General features: G+C 38.7%; 1 protein-coding gene across 1 annotated transcript; it reads left to right on the forward strand.

The window, feature by feature from the left end:
• The first annotated feature begins 2,760 nt into the window (after positions 1–2,760).
• On the forward strand, positions 2,761–19,019 carry LOC134316724 (immunoglobulin-like and fibronectin type III domain-containing protein 1). The gene is made up of 23 exons (XM_062997153.1): positions 2,761–2,809; positions 3,396–3,518; positions 4,110–4,249; positions 4,326–4,425; positions 4,502–4,537; positions 5,487–5,532; positions 6,424–6,610; positions 6,696–6,809; positions 6,921–7,089; positions 7,169–7,441; positions 9,313–9,600; positions 11,759–11,896; positions 12,282–12,337; positions 12,413–12,551; positions 12,630–12,923; positions 13,007–13,306; positions 14,677–14,856; positions 14,967–15,095; positions 15,191–15,270; positions 15,351–15,543; positions 17,510–17,803; positions 18,494–18,814; positions 18,923–19,019. Exons 1-23 carry the CDS (start codon positions 2,761–2,763, stop codon positions 18,925–18,927), a joined length of 3,654 nt encoding a protein of 1,217 aa, XP_062853223.1. The 3' UTR covers positions 18,928–19,019.
• The last annotated feature ends 6,007 nt before the right edge of the window (positions 19,020–25,026 follow it).

The raw sequence follows: 25,026 nt of genomic DNA on the forward strand, positions 1-25,026 counted from the left end.
ACTGAAGCAGATTTTTATTTATTATTTTTTTTTATTTTCTATTTTTCCCACTTCTTTCCCCCAATTTTCTCCCCTAATCTAGTCGTGTCCAATTACCCTGATTGCGTCCTCTATACTGATTCGACCCTTCACCGCTGACTGAGGACGCCTCTCAACTGACATACGCCCCCTCTGGCACGTACAGTCAGTACAGACTGCATTTTTCACCTGCATGAGTCGAGTTCATACACCAACGGGCACTGTGTACAGAGGGCCACACCCCCTTCAGCAGTATTTCTCAGCCCTGTGCAGGCGCCATCAGTCAGCCAGCAGGGGCCGCAGTTGCACTAGTTATGAGGACCTATGATCCGACTTTTTACCCTCTAACCCTGAACAACAGCCAATTGTTGTTCATGCAGCCGCCCAGAACAGTCGGAAGGCAGAGCTGAGATTCGATACGATGTATTCGAAACCCCAACTCTGGTGTGCTAGCGTACTTTACCGCTGCGCCACCTGAGCGGCCGACTGAAGCAGATTTTTAATCTCTTTCTGTGCAGACTGTAGTATATTTTAATGTGAAAAGACAGGCCAGTTGGTAACACTGTTGCCTCACAGCAAAAAGGACCTGGGTTCAATTCCTTCTGTGCGGCGTTTGTAAGGGTTCTCTCTGGGTGCCCCAGTTTCCTTTCACAAGTCCAAAGACATGCAGTCAGACCAATTGAAGTTACTGAAGTTGGCCTAAGTGTGTGTGTGCCCTATGATGTACTGGCAATGTATCCTGCCTTTCATCCAATGAATCAGACTCACCGCAACCCTGACCAGTATAAATCAGTGGTAAAACAGACAATGAATACTTACAGTATTGTGACAGCATATTGTCTAAGCAATTAAGGGTTAAGGGCCTTGCTCAAGAGCCCAACAGTGACAACCTGACAGAAGTAGGGCTTGAACCAGCAACCTTTTGATTACTAGTCCAGTACCTTAGCCGCTAGGTTACAACTGCCCTAAACACAGATGACTGACACATTTTTATCCATAACAATATAAACAAACCTCAGTTGTGGTTGTGAAGTGTGAATCACACAGTTGATGCAACATTAGACACAAAATATGTCATTTATAATATGTAATAAAATTAAAGCCCAAAGAAAACTAATAAAATACTCTAGAATTTTCCAAATTGGTGGTGTCACAAAGATTAGAAAACACATAAAGAGTACAAGAAGACACAAAACATGTTTGATGTAAGTTGTCAGCTCGCTATTTCTAGTCGTTATGTTCTCACCTTCCAGTCCTCACGCTGAGCTTCACATGGTACAGTGTTATTGTTTTATTACAGTCTGCATTACAGTGTTATTTTGGGCTGTTCTATCTAAATGTATCACTGACCCTTCTATAAGTTTCCTTATCTCAATAGATACATGTATTAGTCATATAAAATTGCTTTGCTTTTATAACAAGCAACTGTACAAAAGCACAAAAAAGGTTATGTTAAAGTTCTTTTTCAATTATTACTGTTTACATTATAGATATGACCTACATGATTTTACATTTATGGCATTTAGCAGATGATTTTATCACAAATAAATTACAATTATCACTGAATACAATCTAAACAATTAAGGATTAAGGTCCTTTCTCAGGGGTCCAACAGTGGCAACTTGGCAATGGTGGGGCTGAAACTGGCAACCTTGCCTTGCCTTCTGATTTCTACTCCACTACCTTAACCACTGAGCTACCACACCCCTTGATAAAAATTTAAACGTGGTAGAACCACTGTTTAGTGTGTATCATATTCTTTATAATGGTTCTCCCGCCGTCTGGACAGAGAGAAGCAAAGTCCACTGTACATACTGTCAGTAAGGATCATCGCCGACTGGCAAAAAGATGCGACTGAAGATGTGGCTTCAAATGATCATAACTTTAATATATGCAATTTGGGTGGAAATGATAAATAATTTATTTACATTAGTTGGGGACGGCACGGTGGCTCAGTGGGTAGCACTGTCGCCTCACAGCAAGAAGGTCCTGGATTCGATTCTTTCTGTGTGGAGTTTGCTTGTTCTCCCTGTGTCTGCGTGGGTTTCCTCCGGGAGCTCCGGTTTCCTCCTATAGTCCAAAGACATATAGGTGAGGTGAATTGGAGTTACAAAATTGTCTGTGACTGTGTTTGACATTGAACGTGTGAACTGATGAACATTGTGTAAAGAATAACTACCTCTCCTGTCATGAATGTAACCAAAGTGTGTAAAACATGACGTTAAATCATAATACATAAATAAATTACATTAGTTGGCCATATGTATATTTGTTATTTAAGGACAGCACAGGGCAAAAACAGGTGGTTATTTGAATTTGACCTCTGGTTGCTGTCTGTGCCGTCATTTAGCATGTGCTCCCCATGTTCTCAATAGATGTTAATATGTCCATGGTTTATTCCATTCCACCTTAAATTTAGTGTTCTGTACACGTTTTACAGATAAATAAATCAATTACCTGATTGTCCACTCTTTGGAGAACACAGTAGGAACAGCAGAAAATCTTTGAGCAGACCTAAATAAGTCCTTAAAGTGTCAAAGCTTTCAACTGTGAGCAGTCAGTGCCCCCTGTAGATTATTTCAATGCACTACACTACACATTACTTAGGTTTTGGAAACGTTACATAGCATGATAACCCTGATTTTGAAGGACTGCAACCAGCAGTGCTTATTAGAAAATGTACCCACTGTTTTTCTTCCATTCTTACAGATTTTCTTTGTGACTGTGAACACAATCAGCAAAATGTTCAAGAAATCTTCAAAGTTGTCAGACCAGATGGCTACAGGCCAAGGTAATAACAACTTAATTTAACAAAGCCTAAAACAAAAAAATCCTGAGCAAACAGTATTCAACCCAATTCTTACCAGATAGCATAGCAGACAAATTATATACCCAAAAGAGGAGAATCAGAAATACTTTGTTGGCTTTGCCTGTAATCCCAGAATTAACATCTATACAACTGAAGCTTACTTTGGCTTCCTTATATCAAATAGAATACAGATCCTCGTGTGGTGCAGCAGTCCACCACTTTACATTAGCCACAACTGCTGAGACCCACATTTCAGCCTTCAAATTTGGGTCATGTTTGCTAAAAATATGAATGATGGTAGGTTTGCAGCTCTTGCCCATAGCATGTAAGAAACTGCTTTATTTTAATGAAACCATCTGACATCAGCTACTCACTGGTTGTCATTGCTCACTCACTTTGTTCTATAAAAGTAAAACACCATTCTATTAATCTAAACTACAGTATTTAGTAGTTTTATACAATACATCTAGCACACTAACAAACAAACGAATAAAATATCATCTTAAATTGCTTTGATACTCTCAGTGCCATTGGTTGCCTAATATTTTTTTTTTTTAATTTGTTTTAGTTGGCATTAGAAAGAAATCCAAAGTACCTGGCGTGATCATTGCTCAGTTTGTGGAGGAAGTACCAGAAGGAAAGAGTCATCCGGACTTCACCCGCAAACCAATTGCACTGACGATTCAAGAAGGTATATTTTATTAACTATCTCAGGTTACAAAATCCACTAACAAGTACTCCATTTTTAAAAAGTAAACAGTGAGGAAAAACAGCTGATTTTGTTTTTCATTACAAATAATCTAATTAGCATAACAATGTTAGTAAAAAATATGTGAATTACATGAGTTTTTAGTATTTGGTGGGGCCATATTTATAATAGACAAACAATGACAGCAAATATATGAACTTAAACATGCTTTTGATGAGGTTAATAATTACAGTTACTTAGTCATGTGAGCATGTTCTTTAATGCAGTGGTCCCCAACCACCGGGTCGCGGACCGGTACCGGTCCGTGGGTCATTTATTACCAGGCCACACAGAAAGAATAAATTATTGGAGATTGCTACATCAGCAATGAAAACACTGCTTCCATTTCCAACACACGGGTGTTTATCATCTCATATCATCCCCAGGTGGAAGCAGCGTCTCATTGCAGCGAGAAAAGCTCATTTGTGAGCAGTATAATCGTTCTATTTTGAACTTGTTGTTTTAGAAAATAATATGTTCAGAAGCACTGAATGTATTCATTCACACAGCATTTTTCTGTTTCATGCTTAAAAGGAAAACTAGCCGTTTTTAAGGCCATTGTTATAGGGGATCCAGAACCTGTGGTCACATGGGCCAGAAATAATGGAGACGTCTCTGATGCACAGTTATACCAGATGAAGTTTGATCCTGTTTCTCGTGAACACACAATTGAGGTAATGGACAATTTGCCAGTAATTAGATGTAAATACTTCTATTGAATCAAACTAAATTAATTCCTCTGTATTCTAGATGCCCAATGTTAAACCAGAACAAGCTGATACGTACAAATGTTTCGCAACTAATGAATTTGGCAGGGCTTCAGTCACCGTCATGTTAAATGTCATTGAAGGTATGAAAACTGAGATGAGAATTGTTTACACATTAAGACATTATACTATAGTAATTATTTTATAATTGCATTTCAGTGGGATACAAAAAGGACAAAGTAAACAAAGCAAACAGTGAGTGTTAATCAGCATTAGAATTATTAATTATTATTAATATTATTATTAGTAGTAGTAGTAGTACAATCATGGCCAAAAGTTGAGACTGACACAAATTTTGTTTTCACAGTGGCAATAGGCATAATTTATTTCAAAAGTGGGTGGACAAACAAAAACACAGAAATTGTGATAAACTTCAAGCACTGATTAGGCAAGAATGGGTTGTTATCAGTCAGGATTTGGCCCAGAAGCTGATATCCAGCATGTCATGGCGAAAGCATGTCTTGAAAAAGAAGGGTCCCTGTTATTACTGAGTCTTTGCATAAACTTGACGTATTTGTCAATAAAAGTAAAAAAAAAAAACATAAATTGCTTAGAATTGTACTTCAGTAACCATAGAAACATCTGACAAAAAGATCATAAACACTGAAGCAGCAAACTTTGTCAAAACCAAAATTGCCTGCCGTCTGGGCTGAGTGGCCACATGAACAACGATTGGCCTGTTGTTCAGATAGGGGCGGGATATTAAAAAGCCGGATAGGGACTCTCTCATAACTAATGCAATTATGACCTCTGCTGGCTGATTGATGGAGCCTGCACAGACAGGAAAAGAGTGCTGTCAGGGTGTGTCTCTCCATACGCAGTGCTGATCTGCACTGCACTCGTCAAAGTGTAGGTGACAAAATGCATACGGCATGCTGTCTACGTGTCGGAGGGGGTTAGCTTCGTTCTCCTCAATCAGTGCGGGGATCGGCATTGGTGGAGAGAAGCATGACGCAATCGGGCAATTGGATGCACTAAAAAGGGAGAAAAAGGGGAGAAAAATGCATAAACAAAATCTAAAGAAAAAAAAAAGTGTTTTAGTCTCAAAACTTTTGGCCACAACTGTAGTAGTATTAATAATTATAGAAAGACTTTATTATATAAAAGCCTTATAAATTATTTACCCTGTTGTTTTCCTTTTCAGCTGAAATAGATCCAAGTGAACTAAAGTTTGCATTAAAGAGGAAAAGGTTGCAAACAGTTTCTAATGCAAATATATAAGGCCCTACCTAATTCACGGCCGCGTCAGGGACTGTGAAATGAGCTGTTTTCCATGTAATATGCAATTTGCTGTAAAATTGAAAATGTAAGGTTTGTGTTTAGCAATGTAACATTTTTCATTCGCGTAGCGTTCAAGTGTCTCACATTTACTGGTAAATTTGCACTATGAGACGGTCCTAGTGTTACCAAGTGTCGTTTGCTGAGTTTATAAAGTAAGAAATAAACTGTACATAGACAAACTATCAGGAGCATAATACTTTACTGGCTTGTTCTTTTGAGGCGCACCACAGACTACAGAGAGATGATCACGTGTGTAGAGAAGCACACTTTTTCATTGATTATGGATTCACCGAAGGGGCAAAATGCACTTAATACGTAAACACATACACCAAACATTGTCAGCACACTAAACCACAGAAAAGTCTGTAACATTAGCAGTCCTATGGCATTCAGTAGGCAATCGGTTAGTAAAAAAAAGTTCAAGATGTCGAAGTCTAAAACAGCTAAAAACTCCCAACCGATTCTGTGGACACAAGGGGGTGTGTCAAAAAACTGACGAGAATTTTCTAATTTGAGACCTTTGCTGAATGTTCTAGTTTACAGTAAACTTTTAAGGTAGGATGTGCTGTGAATTGTAGCTTCCATTTATTCTAATTTAATTTATATGAGCGTTATGTAATGACTGCCGTAAAATGTAAAATTTGTGAAATCTACAATTTTTTTAAAACAAGGTCCGTGAAATTAAGCACATTTTCCCGTGAATTTAGTAGGGCCCAAAAAATCTAATATTTATTATAGCTATACTGAATACTTTTTATTTAAGCTTATAACCTATTGAATGTGTTTCATGATCCACACAGTAAAGTTTGCCCAAAAGCAGAACAGAAAAAAGATGGTGAACTTGACCCAAAGTTCTGGGAGATTTTGCTAAGTGCTAATAAAAAGGATTATGAGCGGATTTGTTCTGAATATGGAGTGACTAATTTCCGATGGATGTTAAAGAAGCTTAATGAAATAAAAAAAGAAAGAGAGGAAGAGCAAGCAGAGGTATGTCAAATTTTAAGAAGTTTATCTAACACATCTAAGTACAAACATTTGTTTTATTGCATTTAATGCCATTTTTTGTCTCCAGTTTGTTAAAAACATATCCAACCTGAAGCACATTGAAGTGAAATCTAACGGCATGGCATCATTTGAAATCGACCTGGACCTTTTAGACCCCACTAGTAAGATATACATGTACAAAGTAAGTTGGCTGAGAAATATCACACTAGGGTCATTCCAATAGTACAGTCCTCTGTGAGGAATTGCCCTCACAAATTAGCTGAATGATAAAAGTAACCGGTTTGCTTGCTAGGACGGAGAGATGATTGAGTGCTCCAGAGACATGGACACAGAGGTGAAACACAGCCTCAAACAAGCGGGCAAAAAGTATGTGTTTACTATTAGAGACCTCCTTCCAAATGATGCTGGCCTTTATCAGCTAGATGTTGAGGGTGTAACCATGTTTTCTACTGACCTAAAGAGTGAGTAAACATCTAATAAGCTTTTAAAAACTATTGTTTAATCACAGATGATAATGCCATTAAATCAAAATTGTCTCAGTTCCAAAGGTGGACTTTCTGGTAAAGCTTCAGGAGGTTAAGGCTAAGGAGCGAGAGGACGCCCTATTTGAGTGTGTTCTGTCCAATCCCTTTCCAAAAATCATGTGGATGGGGAAGAATACCCCTCTTGAACAGGGAGAGAAATATGACATTAGTGTGTCTGAAGACAAGCTAATTCACCGACTGGTTGTGAAGGACTGTATGATGGTGGATAAAGGCATATACGCTGCTGTGGCTGGAATCAAGTCCTGCAATGCCTGGCTGATAGTGGAAGGTAAGCTGTTTTCCCAGGGATATGTGCCAAAGAAAAAGTATAATATGTACACGCAAACAATTGTACTTTAAAGATTTCAATATTAGCTGCTCAGGTGGCACAGTGGTAAAAAAAAACACTTGCTGGAACCAGAGCTGGGATCTCAAATACATTGTATCGAGTCTCAGCTCTGCCTGCCGGCTGGGCTGAGCAGCCCCATGAACAGTGATTGGCCTGTTGTTCAGGTATGGGTGAGATTAAGCCGGATAGGGTCTCTCTCATAACTAATGCAATTACGACCTATGCTGGCTGATTGATGGCGCCTGCACAGAGACGGGAAAAGAGAGCAGTCAGGGTGTGTCTCTCCGTACACAGTGCTGAACTGCACTGAACTCGTCAAAGTGTCGGTGGGGCGTGGGTTAGCTTCGTTGTCCTCAATCAGAGCGGGGATCGGCATTGGTGGAGAGGAAGCATGGCGCAATCAGGCAATTGGACGCGCTAAAAGGGAGAAAAAAGGGGGAGAAAAAGATAAAAGATTGCATAAAGAAAATAATAAAAAAAAAAATTTATAATAATCATTCACATTTTAGAAACACATGGTAACATTCAAACTAATGGCTTATCCAATGGTTGGTTCAAATAATCCAGTAAGATTTTGGTTAAATCAATGCTCTGCTCTAATCAAAGTCTAAATTTGCTGTTTCTTTTTTTAGTAATAATAGCAATTATATTGTAAACCCATGATCAATTATTGCAATAAAATGTATGATGCTGGAAATACAACAAAAGCAAAGGCAACCCAAATCCAAAATAAATAGAGTTAAATTTGTGTTCTTGCTACCTATCCTATAAGTGTGCATTCTACAAAGATCATATTGTGCACTGTTAAAGAAGATGAAAACGAACCCATGCCATCTTCACTTTGCGATGGTTGGCTGCACCGATGGATCTCGGTGGCATGTAGCAGACTAGCCCCTGATAATGCAATCCATGTTGTAATGTTGTCAATGCAGCATATTATTGGTCTTCTCATCTTCTGAGTACTTCCACAAGTGCTGTCTGTTCTGGCCATCTTGTAAACCTAGGCACTTGTTCTCAAAAGCCTACGTGCATCTTTTTCCCCTTTGTTCAGTGCCCAGGCTCCAAATCGATGTGTGGCTACTGGCCAGACCAAGGCTTTTATCAGCTGTAGCTTGATGGTGCTAACTGACTTGTTTTTTTTCCATATCCTTGTCAATTTGACCATCAATGTCATGTCCTTTCTCTCCACAAATTTAAAAAGAAGACAGATTTTTCCACTATAATCTGCAAAAAAACTGCAAACATTTTAACCAACTGAGAAGCACTGTGGAGGAAACATCATGATTGTAGTTGCTGTCTTTTAATTATTAACAGAATAATTAGAGATGATGTCAGAAAATTTCAAGTTGGTGGTCCTTCACTTTAAGCCTCAAGATGGATGATTTAGCAAGACAGTCACCCCAACACCCAAATAAATAAACGACAGAATTTCAAAAGAAGATAATGTGTGTTTTGGAATAATGAATTCAGATTATTGAATTGACCTTAACTTAATTAAGATGCACTGGCATGTTCATGAAAAAATCCCAACATTGCTTTGCTCAGCATTGTGCAAATCTAATTAGCAGTTGCTGAAGCTGATATTATTACTAAAGGAGGTTCTACCAGTTATGTGAAAAAGCTCACATATATTTTCCAGCCTAAAATGGTAAGTAATAATGTGTTTGAGCCATTTAAAATACAATTGTTGCTTGTATTAGTTCTTGTCTCCACCTTTTCTCATACCCCTTTATTATTATTACATGTGAAACAATGAATAATAATCTCTGATATAGCTCGCAAGCATATTATTTCTCTTTTTCTTGCTCAAGCTGACAATGATCCAAACCTGCATGGTAAGAAGAAAGCCCGTAAGACAACCCAGGCTGGAGGATCAGGCCTCGACCTGGCTAAAATTGCAGCAGAACAGCAGGATAAGCTGCAGAAAGAGAAAGAAGAGATCATATCAGCCATTAAAACAGCCCCACCAGAGTCAAATGCATCTTCTGGGTCTGGATCCGACTCTGGCTTTGGTCTTGAGGATGGTTCAGGTTTTGCTGATGATTCTGCAGCTGGAGATACTTCTGGATGCACTGGGAATGAACAGCTTGGTGAAACAGGTTAGAAAGCTGCTTGAAAATATTTTATTAGGGGAAAATAACTCATTATTTTGTAAATTATTAAAATTTCTATAACATATAATTTATATATTTCTTACTTGGTTAGACTGTGCGTAGTGACATAGTAAACAGTGTGGATGCTGCACCGCATCAGGGTTTTACTAATATGGGTTTGATCCCCACCTCTGGTTCCTGTATTCAAAATACTGTACATTACATTTTTAATGTTCTTCTAGTGTGTTTATATGTTTCCTCCAGGAATATCAGTTCCTGAGGATGCACAGTGAGGCAGCATGTAATGTGGGTGTAAAACTGCTGTCCTTAGACCCTAATTTTGATTTATTTTTCTATGTCTGCATGGTGCTCACCCAGTGTTCACATACATCCCAATAATTTAACTATTATAAAGGTATTAGTGACTGATTGAATGTATAAATGCCTTGAACTGGTGTCCTGTCCAGGGTGTATTCCAGGTGGGCTTTGGATCCTTCGAGACATATTTGCAATAAGGCTGTTTCTGCTGAAGAACTAAAAAATGATTCTATTTGCATTGAGTAATTTGTTTAGTTTTTTCCCCATAAAGGTTTTTTTTCTTGTAACAGTCGTCATTCCAACACATCACAGTGATGTTCAGTATGGTTGAGGCAGGGCTCTGAGCTGACCACTGGAGTTTCAGAGGTCAGCTCAGTGGGCTGCTTTCCTGACAGCAGCAGGGAGAAAGGAGCTTGTTATTAATAAATCCATATGTTTCAGCCACAACAAATTATAATAAATCAATTATATAGAGAAAAATATTTGCAGCAACAGTTTAGAAAAGGCCTTTCCTGTTCTAGCAAAGACCTGTAAAAGACATAAGAGAAAACTCGGTTTAAAAAAAATTCCAGTGACCTGCACAGAGCCCTGACCTCAACCCCACTGAACAGCTTTGGAATGAACTGGAAAATCAATTTAGGTTGATGGCACCAGTCCTACCACAACCCTGACCAGGATGAAAAAAACAAATGAAATTATTTTGAAACTTGTTATTTGTAATAACTGAATAGGTGTTAAAATTGTAATTTACATTTACATTTTCAGCATTTAGCAGACGCTCTTATCCAGAGCGACTTACAGAAGTGCTTCCATAGTGAACATTTCATTCCTTAAGTTTAGATAGACAACAGTCGAAGAACACAAATCTGCTAAAACCTGTTAGAACCAAAGTGCCTTTTCTTTTTTTTTTTTTTTTCTTTTTTTTTTTTAAATGGAAAAGATTGGAATAAAATGTTAGTAAATAAGTACAAATCAGCCTAAGTGTTTAGTAAAAAGGTGTGTTTTTAATCGTTTTTTAAAGACAGCAAGAGACTCAGCTGTTCGGACAGACAGAGGAAGTTCGTTCCACCATTTGGGCGCTAGAACAGAGAACAGCCTTGATGCTTGTCTTCCTTTAGTCCTGGATGGAGGCTCAAGTCGAGCTAGACTAGAGGCTCGGAGGTTGCGTGGTACAGAGCGGGGTTTGATTAGACATTCGAATACATTGTATCAAATTCCAGCTCTGCCATCCGGCTGAGCTGAGCAGCCACATGAACAATGATTGGCCTGTTGTTCATATAGGGGTGGGGTATTAAGCCGGACAGGGACGGATAGGTAACTGATGCACTATGACCTCTGCTGGCTGATTCATGGCGCCTGCACAGAGGCGGGGAAAGAGTGCGTTGATCAGGGTGTGTCTCTCCGTATACAACGTTGATTCGCATATATGCACTCGTCTAGTGTGGGTGACAAAATGCATATGGCTGCTGCCCATGTGTCAGAGGCGGCGTGGGTTAGCTTTGTTGTCCTCAAATCAGAGCGGGTGTCGGCATTAGTGGAGAGGAAGCGTGACACAATCAAGCAATTGGACGCACTAAAAAGTTGGGAGAAAATGCATAAACAAAAATATATATAAAAAAAAACAATCAAGTCTTTCCAACTGCAACCTTACTAACATAATTGTTTCTACGATTCTCCCCGAGTTTTTAGCTCAGGAATCACTTTCATCTATCTCACTGAATGCAATCACTGAACTGGGGGAATTTTTAATAGCATTTATTTTTCGTGATCAATACTCAGTAAAGATGAACAAGTTTTACATTTAAGCTAACCCATTTGTAAATGAAATGGTAATGGTTTGAGGCAGATTGTGGGCCAGAAACTCTTGATGGTGATGGAAGGTCAGACTCTGAGAAGTGTGTAGAAGATGCAAACCTGACACAAGTAGAAATCTCTACTACAAGGCCTGCAGATTCAGCCTCCAGTAAAGATAGCTCTCAAAATGGTCAGTGTTTACCAATCTGCTTAATAAACCAACTACAATGAAAAGATAACCTACCTAAAATACTAAAACTCAAACAGGTCCCCTGTCTAATCACTCATCTGTTTTAACTGACTCCTTTTTCTTAAATATTTTCCCACAGTCAAAATAATATAAATAAATGGTGTATTAATAATTATATTTGTACTTGATTTGGGTCTTACACTGCATGTTAACATGGTTTGTCAAAGTATATTACATTTACAATTATCTAATCATGTTTTTTTGTAATGACAATTATTCTAACTGTATAACATGGGAATGAAACTAAAACCAAATTAGCTTCAAAATTGAAATGTGTTCTTATGTTTGACTGTCTGTATGAAAAATCCATCTGTTCTTTTTCTAGATGGTCAGTTGTGTGACTCCAAACCAAAGAATAATCAAGTTCATAAAGTTCAAAAGGTATAAACACACTTTTAAAAACTGTTTTAGGTCATTCCTATTTCATTTACTCTAAAAACTCCTTTCCAACATTAGCTTTCTTCAGAAGACGACTCTAAAAGTAAGGATGAGGACACTCCTAAACCAGTTATACAAAGCTGCAAGGATTCTGACTCAGACAGAAATAAACTTGAAGCAAATATCTGCACATCAAATGCGACGATGGCAGATGGAGGTATCCAAGTCTAACATCAGATACAAATACATATTACCAAAATAGAATCTGACCCAGTTTTTTCTATGCATTTTTCAGATGCTCCACAGTTTGACCCTGATGATTTATACAAGTTCTCCAAACCTGTGGTGGTGAAAGTAGGTCAAAATGCATCCTTCAAGATGTCATTCCAAACACAAGATTCTCTGGAGGTCAAGTGGTTTAAGGATGGTTCTGAGATGAAGAATGGTGGTGAAGTGAAAGTGATAAAGGAACCAACCCACAGCTGCCTTCAAGTGAAAAACTGCTTGCCATTAGATGCTGGAGAAATTAAGATCCAGCTTAAAAATTCTTTTGGAACTGTTGAGGCCTTATCCAGACTTATTGTGCTTGGTAAAAAAAAAAATCATCTTGCATTTTTTTTTTGCAAGTTTATCAATATAAATTGTACCCTAAAGTTTTTGTTCTTTTAACAGGTAAGCCCAGTTCACCGAAAGGCCCATTAGAGGTCTTAGAAAGCACATCCTCAGTAATCGAACTTAAGTGGAAACCACCAAGTGATGATGGTGGCTCAGAAGTGAAGAAGTACTTAATTGAGAGGCAGCAAACAGGCCAAAGTCTGTGGAAGAAGATGGGGGAAGTGTCAGCAAATCATGTCACTTTTAGGGACAGAAATGTCTCTCATGGCAAGACATATACCTATCGCATTTATGCTGAGAACTCTGAGGGTATTGGTGATCCACTGGTGTCTGACAGCATCATGGCTGGCACTTTGAGTAAGACTCGGTTTAAACTAAATTTGTTTAAAATATTGTATTATTTTTAGGCGCTATTTAGGGATATTTCGCTTGCACACCAGCACAGAGTTTCTGCACTCCCCAGTTCAAAACTCAGTGTTTCCACCGGTTGGCTGGGCACCATCTAGCGGGCATAATTGGCAGTGCCTGCAATCTGCAGGGTGGGGGCCGCTAAATTGGGAGGAAAATGGGGAGAAAATGCATTAATATATATATATATATATATATATATATATACAGTATATATATACAGTATATATATATATATATATATATATATATATATATATATATATATTATATTAGTTTTAATCTGTAAGGAATAATAATCATTTGTGGTGTGGCATTAGTGTGCTAGAGTTAAAACTGATCCTCTGTGTACTGTCCATTAGAAGTTTGTGATTTTAAAGTACACCTAAAAATGATTACGTTTATTTGCTATTCTAAAAGTGTAAGTTAATGGTTAAATGGTTGAAACTATGGGGCTGTAGATGTATTGGTTTGTTTATGCCTTGCACCCTGTGTTTTAGAGTGAATTCAGACCAACCAGTCCCTAAATAAGATAAATAATTTACTAAAGATGAATTAATTTATTAATGAATACCCAAATAAACTAAACAAACTTTGGAACTACTTGTTCCTCTGCTTATTAAAAATATTCCGGTCTCGCCGCTCAGGTGGCGCAGCAGTAAAATACGCTAGCACACCACAGCTGGGATTTCGAATACATTGTATCGAATCGTCTGTGAGGGTTTTCTTTGGTACATTAGTTTCCTACAACCTCTTAAAAAGATGCCAGTAGCTGGCAATTGACTAGTCCAAATTTCCACTAGAAGTAATCTGAGTAATTGAGAACCTGGTAAAGTGGATGCCGCACAGCAAGACAGTTCAATCTTCAACTACAGTCATTTTCCGAAAACCTGTGACAGATTGGCAAACTGTTAGGGTTTATTCCTGCATTGTGCAGTGTCTCTAATCCTGGAAGACCAAAATGAAGTTGATAGTAGAAAGTAATGAATAAATGAATGTTTGGTTTTAGGCAGATATTTTTTCTAGATATTTTTTTCAGTTTTAGTCATGTCCAGTTGCCCATTGCAGGTTGCCTCTGACACGTGCAGCCAACCAGCCTTTTTAACACCTAACAATAACAGATTCTTACAGAGGGCTTTATCACAGTGGATGATCACACTAGGCCCTGTGTATTCATCTGCCACTTGCAGCAGCACCTTAGACAGAAATAGTCAATGTTGCAGTGGCATGGAGGTGACTCCATATCCACTGAATATCAATGGTGGAAAGCAATAAACCAAACAAAAAACAGTAGTCTCATTTTACTTGATGCATTGCAGTATTTCCTGGTGCTCCGGCTCCTCCTAAAGTGGTCAGTGCTTTCAAGAATTGCATTAATCTTGAGTGGGCTCCTCCAGAGAAGGATGGTGGAACCAAAATCCTGGGCTACCAACTGGAGAAGTGCAAGAAGAACACAAACCAATGGGTGGCTTTGAACCCCATTAATGAACCCATTGAAGGTTTGTCAGTCATAATCAGACATCCCTTTTTTATCTTTGACCTATAGATTATTTAATTATTCAGTGAATAATGAATAAGGATTAAAAACATCTTTTCTGTCCTCATTTAGCATTAAAATATTCTGTCAAGGATGTATCTGAAGGATCCGAGTATGAGTTTAGGGTGTCAGCAATTAATGCATCAGGTGCTGGAGAACCCAGTGATCCCTCTGTCATGGTCTGTGCTAAAAATCCTAACAGTAAGTGTCCACCCTGGTCAATATGACAAAAGTAAAATGACTTAATTATTTTAAGTTTTCTAAATACTGACATTTTAATATTGATTGGTTTGCAGTGAAACCTTGTTTTAAAGACCCTGAGGACTTCATAGTCGTAAGAGCAGGAAATTTTGCCAGAATTATTGTCAACTATGAGGTATGAGGTGTATTTTTTTTAATCTGACATTAGTTTCATCATCTTCCTCTGCATTTAATAGAATTTCACTTTATGTCTAGGCCTCCCCACCCCCAGACATCAAATGGTCAAGAGATAATGAACCTGTGTCTCCATGGTTTAAAATTGTCAACACTGAAGGCACTTCAACGCTCATCATACCCAACTCAAAGCGCTCGGACTCAGGGGTGTACACCATCACAGCTAAAAACTCCAGTGGCCAGGCTAGTTTTGACATAGAGGTTAGAGTAACAGGTAAATCAGCCTCTGTTGCATACATATACATTTTAATGTAACGTAGTTTACTGTAGTCCATTTATTTATTTTAAACTAACCCCAGTCAGGATCACAACAGGTCCAGAGTTACCCAGAAACACAGGGCAAAAACATATCCACACATTCACTAACTTATACCTCATATATCTAGCTACCTTAATTATGACTCTTTATGCTCTGGGGAAATAGGCATAATCCGGAGAACCCAAACAAAACCAGGCAAGACTCAAACTTGAACCTGGTTGTTTGGCACCCACGTACCAGCTTCATCACTATGTCATTTTTTATTACAAAAATGAAATGTATGTTGTACCTACCCAGTGTTAATTAGTTACTTGCATAAAAACACTTATTTCAGAAACAAATGCAGCTCACCAAGCACTAATATTAAAAGTTTAAATTCAAGAGGCTTTATTGTCATTTCAGCAATATACAAGTTCATATTAAAATGAAACAACATTCCTTCAGATAAAAAAATAAAGAAAATAATGCTTGGTGTTCTGCCCAAAGTTTAATTTCCGTCTCATCAAACCAGAAGATCTTTCTTCCTCATGTTATTTATTTGATGTTTAACAGCAAGTGAGTTGTCATATGCCTTTTACTCAACAGTGACCACTACTGTGACTTATAAAGGCCTGGTTTATGAAGTGCTGCAGAGATCCAATATGTGCCACCTAGGTTCTCCAAGCTTTGAGCACTTTTTTAGATAGTCTGCTGGTTATTTTTTTCCTATCTCCCTAACCAATGCCCTTCTTGCCAGGATGTTCAATTTAGTTCAATTTAGACAGACTTATGCCTAGTTCACACTACACAATTTTTGCCCTGATTTTCGCTCGCCGACTGGTCGTCGCTAGATGTGGCAGCTCGTGAGTAATGTCAGAGTTCGCTCAGTGATCTAAACTCGGCTCTCAATCGCTATGTGTGAACTACTCAACAACTCGATCCGAGCGGCTCTAGCATGTTGAATATCTGGATCAGTCGGTTGCGACTGGCAATGAGTGTGGTGAGGGGGATAATATAGTTTCTATCAGAATACTGTACATTGGCACACACACAAGCTTTACAATATTTGTGAAGTTATCGTCCACGCCAAACCATAATACCAACACTGCATTACAAAAAATATTTATTAACCTCCAACTACAGAACAAAACAATCACTGCTGGTCGCGTTGCCAAATCCACTCGGATTAATTTATTTTTCTCTTTGATTTTACACTGCACATCAGCGCACAAACAACTTTGATCTCTCGCTACTTGTTGACGTGCATTTTTGGACGTGGTATCATTAAACTCTTCTTCACTTCTTGTGTTTGTTTTCGGGACAAAACATAGTTTGGGAGACCAGAGAAGCTCGCCTGCGATTCCAGTTGGTGATAGATCGTGTAGTGTGAAACCCCTTATCAGCGGTCAGTTGTGTAGTGTGAAAGCCACACCGACTTGAAAGACTCCCGATTACAAGAGATCCAGTTGTGTATGGTCCACTAAAATACTTAAATATTGTTTTATATCCTTGTTTGGATCTATGCGTTGCCATTTCATGGCTTAATTATTATTAACAATGTAGTGTATATTGTGGGCAATTTTAGACTTTGTATCCCTTTTCGAACTACAGATGAACTCCAATTTATTTTTAGACTCATCTCAAGAAAAATGGAAGCAAACAAGGTGCATTTGACCAAAATTTGGAGTGTCACTGCAATTGGTCTAAATACTTTTGATACTTTTGAAGAGATTTCAGTTTTTGATTTTTTTGTAAAAAGTTTTCTGGAGACTAAAACCATGTTTTCACTTTGTCATCATTGGTGAAGGAGTGTAGATGGGTGATGGGTAAAATTGCAACTGTATACATTTAAAATCCAACCCACAATGTCAACACCCTGAGTGTACAATAAATTGTTCCCTGCTGATCCCCTTATTTAATATCTTACCTCTCTTTCAATCAGATGAACCCAAGCAACCAGGCCCAGTGACGCTGGAGCAGATTGTCGATGGTAAACTCATCATCACATGGGTTCCATCACCTGATCAGGAGCTGGATGATCGGCTGCACTACATGATAACAGAACATGACTCTGAAACACGCATATGGCACACAATAGCTGATCGTCTCTTTTGCAACACCTACACCACCAATGTCCAGTCTGGGCACCAGTACCACTTTAAAATCTATGCCAAAAATGACATGGGATTGTCTGAGCCATCAGTTTCACCAACATGGGGTTTTAACAGCATAAAAGGTAGAATCACTTAGGATATTATATGTTATCATGTATATAATGTTACATACACTGATCAGCCATAACAATAAAACCACCTCCTTGTTACTACACTCACTGTCCATTTTATCAGCTCTACTTACCATATAGAAGCACTTCGTAGTTCTACAATTACTGACTGTAGTCCATCTGTTTATCTGCATGCTTTGTTGGATATTTTTGGTTGGTGGACTATTCTCAGTCCAACAGGGACAGTGAGGTGTTTAAAAACTCCAGCAGCACTGCTGTGTCTTATCCACTCATACCAGCACAACACACACTAACACACCACCACCATGTCAGTGTCATTGCAGTGCTGAGAATGATCCACCACCCAAATAATACCTACTCTGTAGTGGTCATGGGAGAGTCCTGACCATTGAAGAACAGCATGAAAGGGGGCTAACAAATCATGCAGAGAAACAGATGGACTACAGTCAGTAATTGTAGAACTACAAAATGCTTCTATATGATAAGTGGAGCTGATAAAATGGACAGTGTGTGTAGGAACAAGGAGGTGGTTTTAATGTTATGGCTGATCGGTGTAGCTACTTTATATACTGGTATTGTGAATACTCACCATCATGTTTTATATTGACACTGGCACTAGTAACTTTGTACATTTACTCTTTGTAATTAACATATAAATTCACTATTTGTTTGTATGTCTAGGTTCACTATTCAAACCTTCACCAGCTATGGTGACGTTGGTGAAACCACCCTCAATTTCTGTCCCTCTAAAAGTCCACACTCCACCAAAAGGCTACCAATGCTTCATGACCTGTGCCGTCCGAGGCTGCCCAACACCCTATATCTCTTGGTATCTCGATGGCATCTGTATCAACTCTAATAAACATTACTACATCACCAATGCTCACGGAGTGTGCTCCATTTACATCCGCAGAGTTGAGCCTGAAGATGCTGGCGAGTACAAGCTGGTGGCGGTCAATTCATTCGGGACAGCAGAGTGCTCCGCTAAACTTAGAGTTAAAGGTAAAACAATAACAATAAAAGTAGTAGTAGTAGTGGCAACAACAGCAGTATAATTAATGATTACTTATTAAGAATGTATGATTTTTTTTTATTTATTATATTTTCCAGATTGATCTACAGCCTGTTGCACTTGAAGACAACATGGATCATTAAAAAAAAAATACATTAATATATTTATTAATATATTTATATCTATACTCTAGAATATGAATCTGCGTTCAGCTTGTATGCTTCTTTATATCTTCAGCCTATTAATAAGCTTATACAATACAAAAGTCTGTAAAATATATTTATTAGGGCTGTCAAACGATTAAAATTTTTAATCGCGATTAATCTCAGAAGTTCATATAGTTAATCGCGATTAATCGCATTTAAAAAAATCTGTGTAAATGTTATAGAAAACAAGGATTTTTAAGTGAAATGTTACAATTAAAATGGTGAACACATTTTATGCTAAATGTACTTATGTTAAAAACTGCTGGGACAAGAGAAAACTGTAAGGGAGTTTTATTCACTCACATACTAGGCAGTAATACTATCCAATGGTTTGATGGACGTTTCTACACGAAGTGAGTGTGTTTTGACCCTTTGGGGCTTCCATAGTTCATGGACAACGTGCTTGACTCAGCTGTCCGGTATTGTTTACCGTAACAGACTAAGTTAATAAAGTGTTCTGCTCCCGACAACTTGTGAATATAGCGTGTATTTATTTCTTTATTATGCAAGTGCAGATGCTACGACGCTCTTTTACATTATGTTAACAAACCGCAAATGAAAAACGGTGACATGTCCGACATTAAAACGTTTGTTTTACCAGTCAAGTCTCAACATGAACTAGAATTTGCGTTAATGGCACTATTTATCTTAATCGCGTTAAATTGAGATTGCGTTAATGCGTTATTATCGCGTTAACTTCGACAGCCCTAATATTTATGCAATCTTTATTGATTCAAATAAAAATATATTCTGCTCTTCTGTGTACGAGTTCACACAGATAAATAAGCCTTACATTATTCTACAGCACATACTTGACAACATCCAACACATTTAAGAATGAATTTATTCATTAATTTGAACCGATTCATCCTGATTGGCCCTGAGCCAACAAGTAAGTATTTAAGTAAGTAGTTAGTTAATGTTCTGCATGTATTTGGGAGTTGTAAAAAGTACCCAAGACAGTTACTAAAGAAAGGAATCAAACCTAGGTCACCACCACCATGTCATTGTCACTGCAGTGCTGAGAATGATCCACCACCTAAATAATACCAGCTCTGTAGTGGTCCTGGGAGAGTCATGACCATTGAAGAACAGGGTGAAAGCAGGCTCAAAAAGGTATGCAGATTAATAGATGAACTACAATCAGTAATTGTAGAACTACAGTAAGGTAAAGTAAAGTAAATATTTATTGGTTTGATAGTTTGTGATTGTGGTGGGTTTGGTTTTCCCAAAAGCACTGGCTGCAATGCAGTAACACATCCTGAACAGTATGCCAATCGGTCACAGGGCATTGACCATCCCCTTAGAGACATAGCCACACATGTCTGTTGGTGGACGCCCATAGACGCCTGACCAATTTAATCAGAGCACCAGATTTTGCCCTTAAAGGTGCTGAAAAGTGTGACATTTGTCAGGTATAGTTAGTTTAAACAATTAATCAACGTGTTAGTGTGGCAGGCCAGCATGTTGCAGGATTAAACAAGTTAACGGCAGCAGATTGACAAAAAAGCAGATTGACCAAAAAAAAAAGCACTGCTTGTTCCTCATTAAGTGCTTATTTGCTACACCTGGGAAACCGTTATAAAAGCAAACATGAGACTCAGCTCACCCCTTGCTTTTTTTACAAGCTCGACTTTTGTTTGTGTGGATTAAATTAGTAAATGGAAGGGACATGCCACAGTTTTTTCCTTCTCATTTACAATTGAGGCATTTAGTTCCAAAGAGACTTAGAATTGTTATGAACTACTTTGCAATTGAGGGTTAAGAGCTGTGCTCAGGATCCCAATAGAGGCAACTTGGTGGTGGTGGTGGTGGGAGGGGTGCTTGGACCAGCAACCTGTTCATCACCAGTCCAGTACCTAACCTTACCTAAATTACAGAATTATATGATCAGCCGTAAAAACCTGACCTTTGATAAGGGCCAAAATGATGTGGCCAGAGAACTGGGTTAAAGTATCTTCAAAACAACAAGGGGTGCTATCAGGCAGCTGTTGTGAACACCCTCCGACAGTGGTCCACAGATGGACAAGCAAAACAAGTTGTTGGGCAGCCAAGACTCATTAATACCAAAGGCTATGAAGGCTATGGCAACTTAGTTTCGCTACTGTGGCTCAAATTGCATTTTTAATACTGGTGATTAGTTGATTGTGTGACAACAGATAGTGCATTAAACTGTTCTGTGTGTGGAGCTGCATAGGCGTAGGCCAGAGTGCTCATGCTAACTCTTGCCCTCTGTGTAAACCAGGGGTGCCCAAATAATTCCTTATAAGGGGCCAAAAGTTAATCTCAGTAAAGGGCCTGGGCCAAAACTTAAAGGTTATGTTATTTTAATATTGCATTAAATTAAAATATATCACGTTTTTATTGTTAAATAAAACTCTACTGTTTATTTTAATTAACAGTGCTTTTATTGATTTTAACGGATGATAGAAAATCTTTCTTTTAGGAGCAGAAACATTTAAACAAATGTAAATTTGTAAAGAAAAACATGCAGAGCAAAATATTATCTTTAAAAGTAGATGAGATTTAGAGGTAATATAAACTGAGTAATATGGAAAGAAAAGCAACTTTTTTCTGAAAAGCTCTGTAAAACTCAATGTTTTAAACACTCAAAGCTTAAACACTTAAAGTTAGATGAAACAATGTACATTTTGCATTACAGAACACAAGATGTCCATATGTAATGGACCTTGATGTTTTGTTTCGTAATGCAGACAGATGTTATACTCCTTAAGCACAGCCACTCTCTGTCTGCAGATGAGGCAAACTGCGGTCGAATCTATTTCGGTAGATTCATATTAAAAATATTAAAATATTAAATGTCCGTTCATCCGTATGCTACTGCCTCATATGCTCCATGATTAACAGCCTCACTTGTGTCATCATAGGTTATCTTTGCTGACAGGTGCTCCACAGCGCCCCCCTCTCCTCTCCACTGTCTCATGTAAAATTGGTGTCAGCTAATGGATTGCAGGTAGCGTTAAAGGCAGTTAAAAACCTGTTGAAAGAAATTCCCAGCTACTGACAAAAGTAGGCCCTACTTTGATCTTGCGAGGCGGGCAAAAAAAAAAAAAAGAGACAGCGGGCCTGTGGGCCCCAAATTGGGCAGTCCTGGTCTAAAGCATCTACAGTGAACATGCAAGCAAAAGACCTGGGTAATGGAGCAGTGGAAGGTCAAAAGGTCAGATGAATCCTGTTTTCTCCAGCAGATGAGATGGCACCAGAATGCACTATAGGAGGATCAACCTCACAACATATGAATGTTGTGTCTTAAGTATATATTTTGGGACAGAGCTCGCTACACTGAATTTGATACAGACAGCATATAAGGTGGTTAGTCCTGATGTTCTGGATGATGTGTATATTACTGTAAACTTTTTGGTCCTGTTATTAAAGTCCAATTTTGTTAATAATACCAATTAAACAAAAATATAAATACACTATATAACATTGAAACAGAATATCATATATACTGTATATATACAGTATATATATACAGGGGTTGGACAATGAAACTGAAACACCTGGTTTTAGACCACAATAATTTATTAGTATGGTGTAGGGCCTCCTTTTGCGGCCAATACAGCGTCAATTCGTCTTGGAAATGACATATACAAGTCCTGCACAGTGGTCAGAGGGATTTTAAGCCATTCTTCTTGCAGGATAGTGGCCAGGTCACTACGGGATGCTGGTGGAGGAAAACGTTTCCTGACTCGCTTCTCCAAAACACCCCAAAGTGGCTCAATAATATTTAGATCTGGTGACTGTGCAGGCCATGGGAGATGTTCCGAACATCCCTTTCAGACAGCTTCCTCTTGCGTCCACAGTTAATCCTGTTGGATGTGGTTTGTCCTTCTTGGTGGTATGCTGACATTACCCTGGACACCGTGGCTCTTGATACATCACAAAGACTTGCTGTCTTGGTCACAGATGCGCCAGCAAGACGTGCACCAACAATTTGTCCTCTTTTGAACTCTGGTATGTCACCCATAATGTTGTGTGCATTGCAATATTTTGAGCAAAACTGTGCTCTTACCCTGCTAATTGAACCTTCACACTCTGCTCTTACTGGTGCAATGTGCAATTAATGAAGATTGGCCACCAGACTGGTCCAATTTAGCCATGAAACCTCCCACACTAAAATGACAGGTGTTTCAGTTTCATTGTCCAACCCCTGTATATACGTATATATATATATACAGTGTATCACAAAAGTGAGTACACCCCTCACATTTCTGCAGATATTTAAGTATATCTTTTCATGGGACAACACTGACAAAATGACACTTTGACACAATGAAAAGTAGTCTGTGTGCAGCTTATATAACAGTGTAAATTTATTCTTCCCTCAAAATAACTCAAAATACAGCCATTAATGTCTAAACCACCGGCAACAAAAGTGAGTACACCCCTAAGAGACTACACCCCTAAATGTCCAAATTGAGCACTGCTTGTCATTTTCCCTCCAAAATGTCATGTGACTCGTTAGTGTTACTAGGTCTCAGGTGTGCATAGGGAGCAGGTGTGTTCAATTTAGTAGTACAGCTCTCACACTCTCTCATACTGGTCACTGAAAGTTCCAACACGGCACCTCATGGCAAATAACTTTCTGAGGATCTTAAAAGACGAATTGTTGCGCTACATGAAGATGGCCAAGGCTACAAGAAGATTGCCAACACCCTGAAACTGAGCTGCAGCACAGTGGCCAAGATCATCCAGCGTTTTAAAAGAGCAGGGTCCACTCAGAACAGACCTCGCGTTGGTCGTCCAAAGAAGCTGAGTGCACGTGCTCAGCGTCACATCCAACTGCTGTCTTTGAAAGATAGGCGCAGGAGTGCTGTCAGCATTGCTGCAGAGATTGAAAAGGTGGGGGGTCAGCCTGTCAGTGCTCAGACCATACGCCGCACACTACATCAAATTGGTCTGCATGGCTGTCACCCCAGAAGGAAGCCTCTTCTGAAGTCTCTACACAAGAAAGCCCGCAAACAGTTTGCTGAAGACATGTCAACAAAGGACATGGATTACTGGAACCATGTCCTATGGTCTGATGAGACCAAGATTAATTTGTTTGGTTCAGATGGTCTCAAGCATGTGTGGCGGCAATCAGGTGAGGAGTACAAAGATAAGTGTGTCATGCCTACAGTCAAGCATGGTGGTGGGAATGCCATGGTCTGGGGCTGCATGAGTGCAGCAGGTGTTGGGGAGTTACATTTCATTGAGGGACACATGAACTCCAATATGTACTGTAAAATACTGAAGCAGAGCATGATCCCCTCCCTCCGGAAACTGGGTCGCAGGGCAGTGTTCCAGCATGATAATGACACCAAACACACCTCTAACACGACCACTGCTTTATTGAAGAGGCTGAGGGTAAAGGTGATGGACTGGCCAAGCATGTCTCCAGACCTAAACCCAATAGAACATCTTTGGGGCATCCTCAAGCGGAAGGTGGAGGAGCGCAAAGTCTCGAATATCCGCCAGCTCCGTGATGTCATCATGGAGGAGTGGAAAAGCATTCCAGTGGCAACCTGTGAAGCTCTGGTAAACTCCATGCCCAGGAGAGTTAAGGCAGTTCTGGGAAATAATGGTGGACAAACAAAATATTGACAGTTCAGGAACTTTTACTAAGGGGTGTACTCACTGTTGTTGCCGGTGGTTTAGACATTAATGGCTGTATATTGAGTTATTTTGAGGGAAGAATAAATTTACACTGTTATATAAGCTGCACACAGACTACTTTTCATTGTGTCAAAGTGTCATTTTGTCAGTGTTGTCCCATGAAAAGATATACTTAAATATCTGCAGAAATGTGAGGGGTGTACTCACTTTTGTGATACACTGTATATATATATATATATATATACAGTATATATATATATTTATATATATTTATATATACACACATATATATTGTAAAAACAATAGGTAGCTTCAGTACATAATAGCATTATCAGTATATGTATAATAATTATTAATAGCATTTTAATTTATTTATT

The sequence above is a fragment of the Trichomycterus rosablanca genome, chromosome 6 (assembly GCF_030014385.1).
Source record: "Trichomycterus rosablanca isolate fTriRos1 chromosome 6, fTriRos1.hap1, whole genome shotgun sequence".
NCBI lineage: Eukaryota > Metazoa > Chordata > Actinopteri > Siluriformes > Trichomycteridae > Trichomycterus > Trichomycterus rosablanca.

Coding starts and splice junctions, on each gene's coding strand:
- LOC134316724 (XM_062997153.1), top strand. CDS start 2,761: ATGTTCAAGAAATCTTCAAAGTTGTCAGACCAGATGGCTACAGGCCAA. Junction 4,426..4,501: donor CATGTTAAATGTCATTGAAG/GTATGAAAACTG, acceptor ATTGCATTTCAG/TGGGATACAAAAAGGACAAA. Junction 11,897..12,281: donor TAAAGATAGCTCTCAAAATG/GTCAGTGTTTAC, acceptor TTCTTTTTCTAG/ATGGTCAGTTGTGTGACTCC.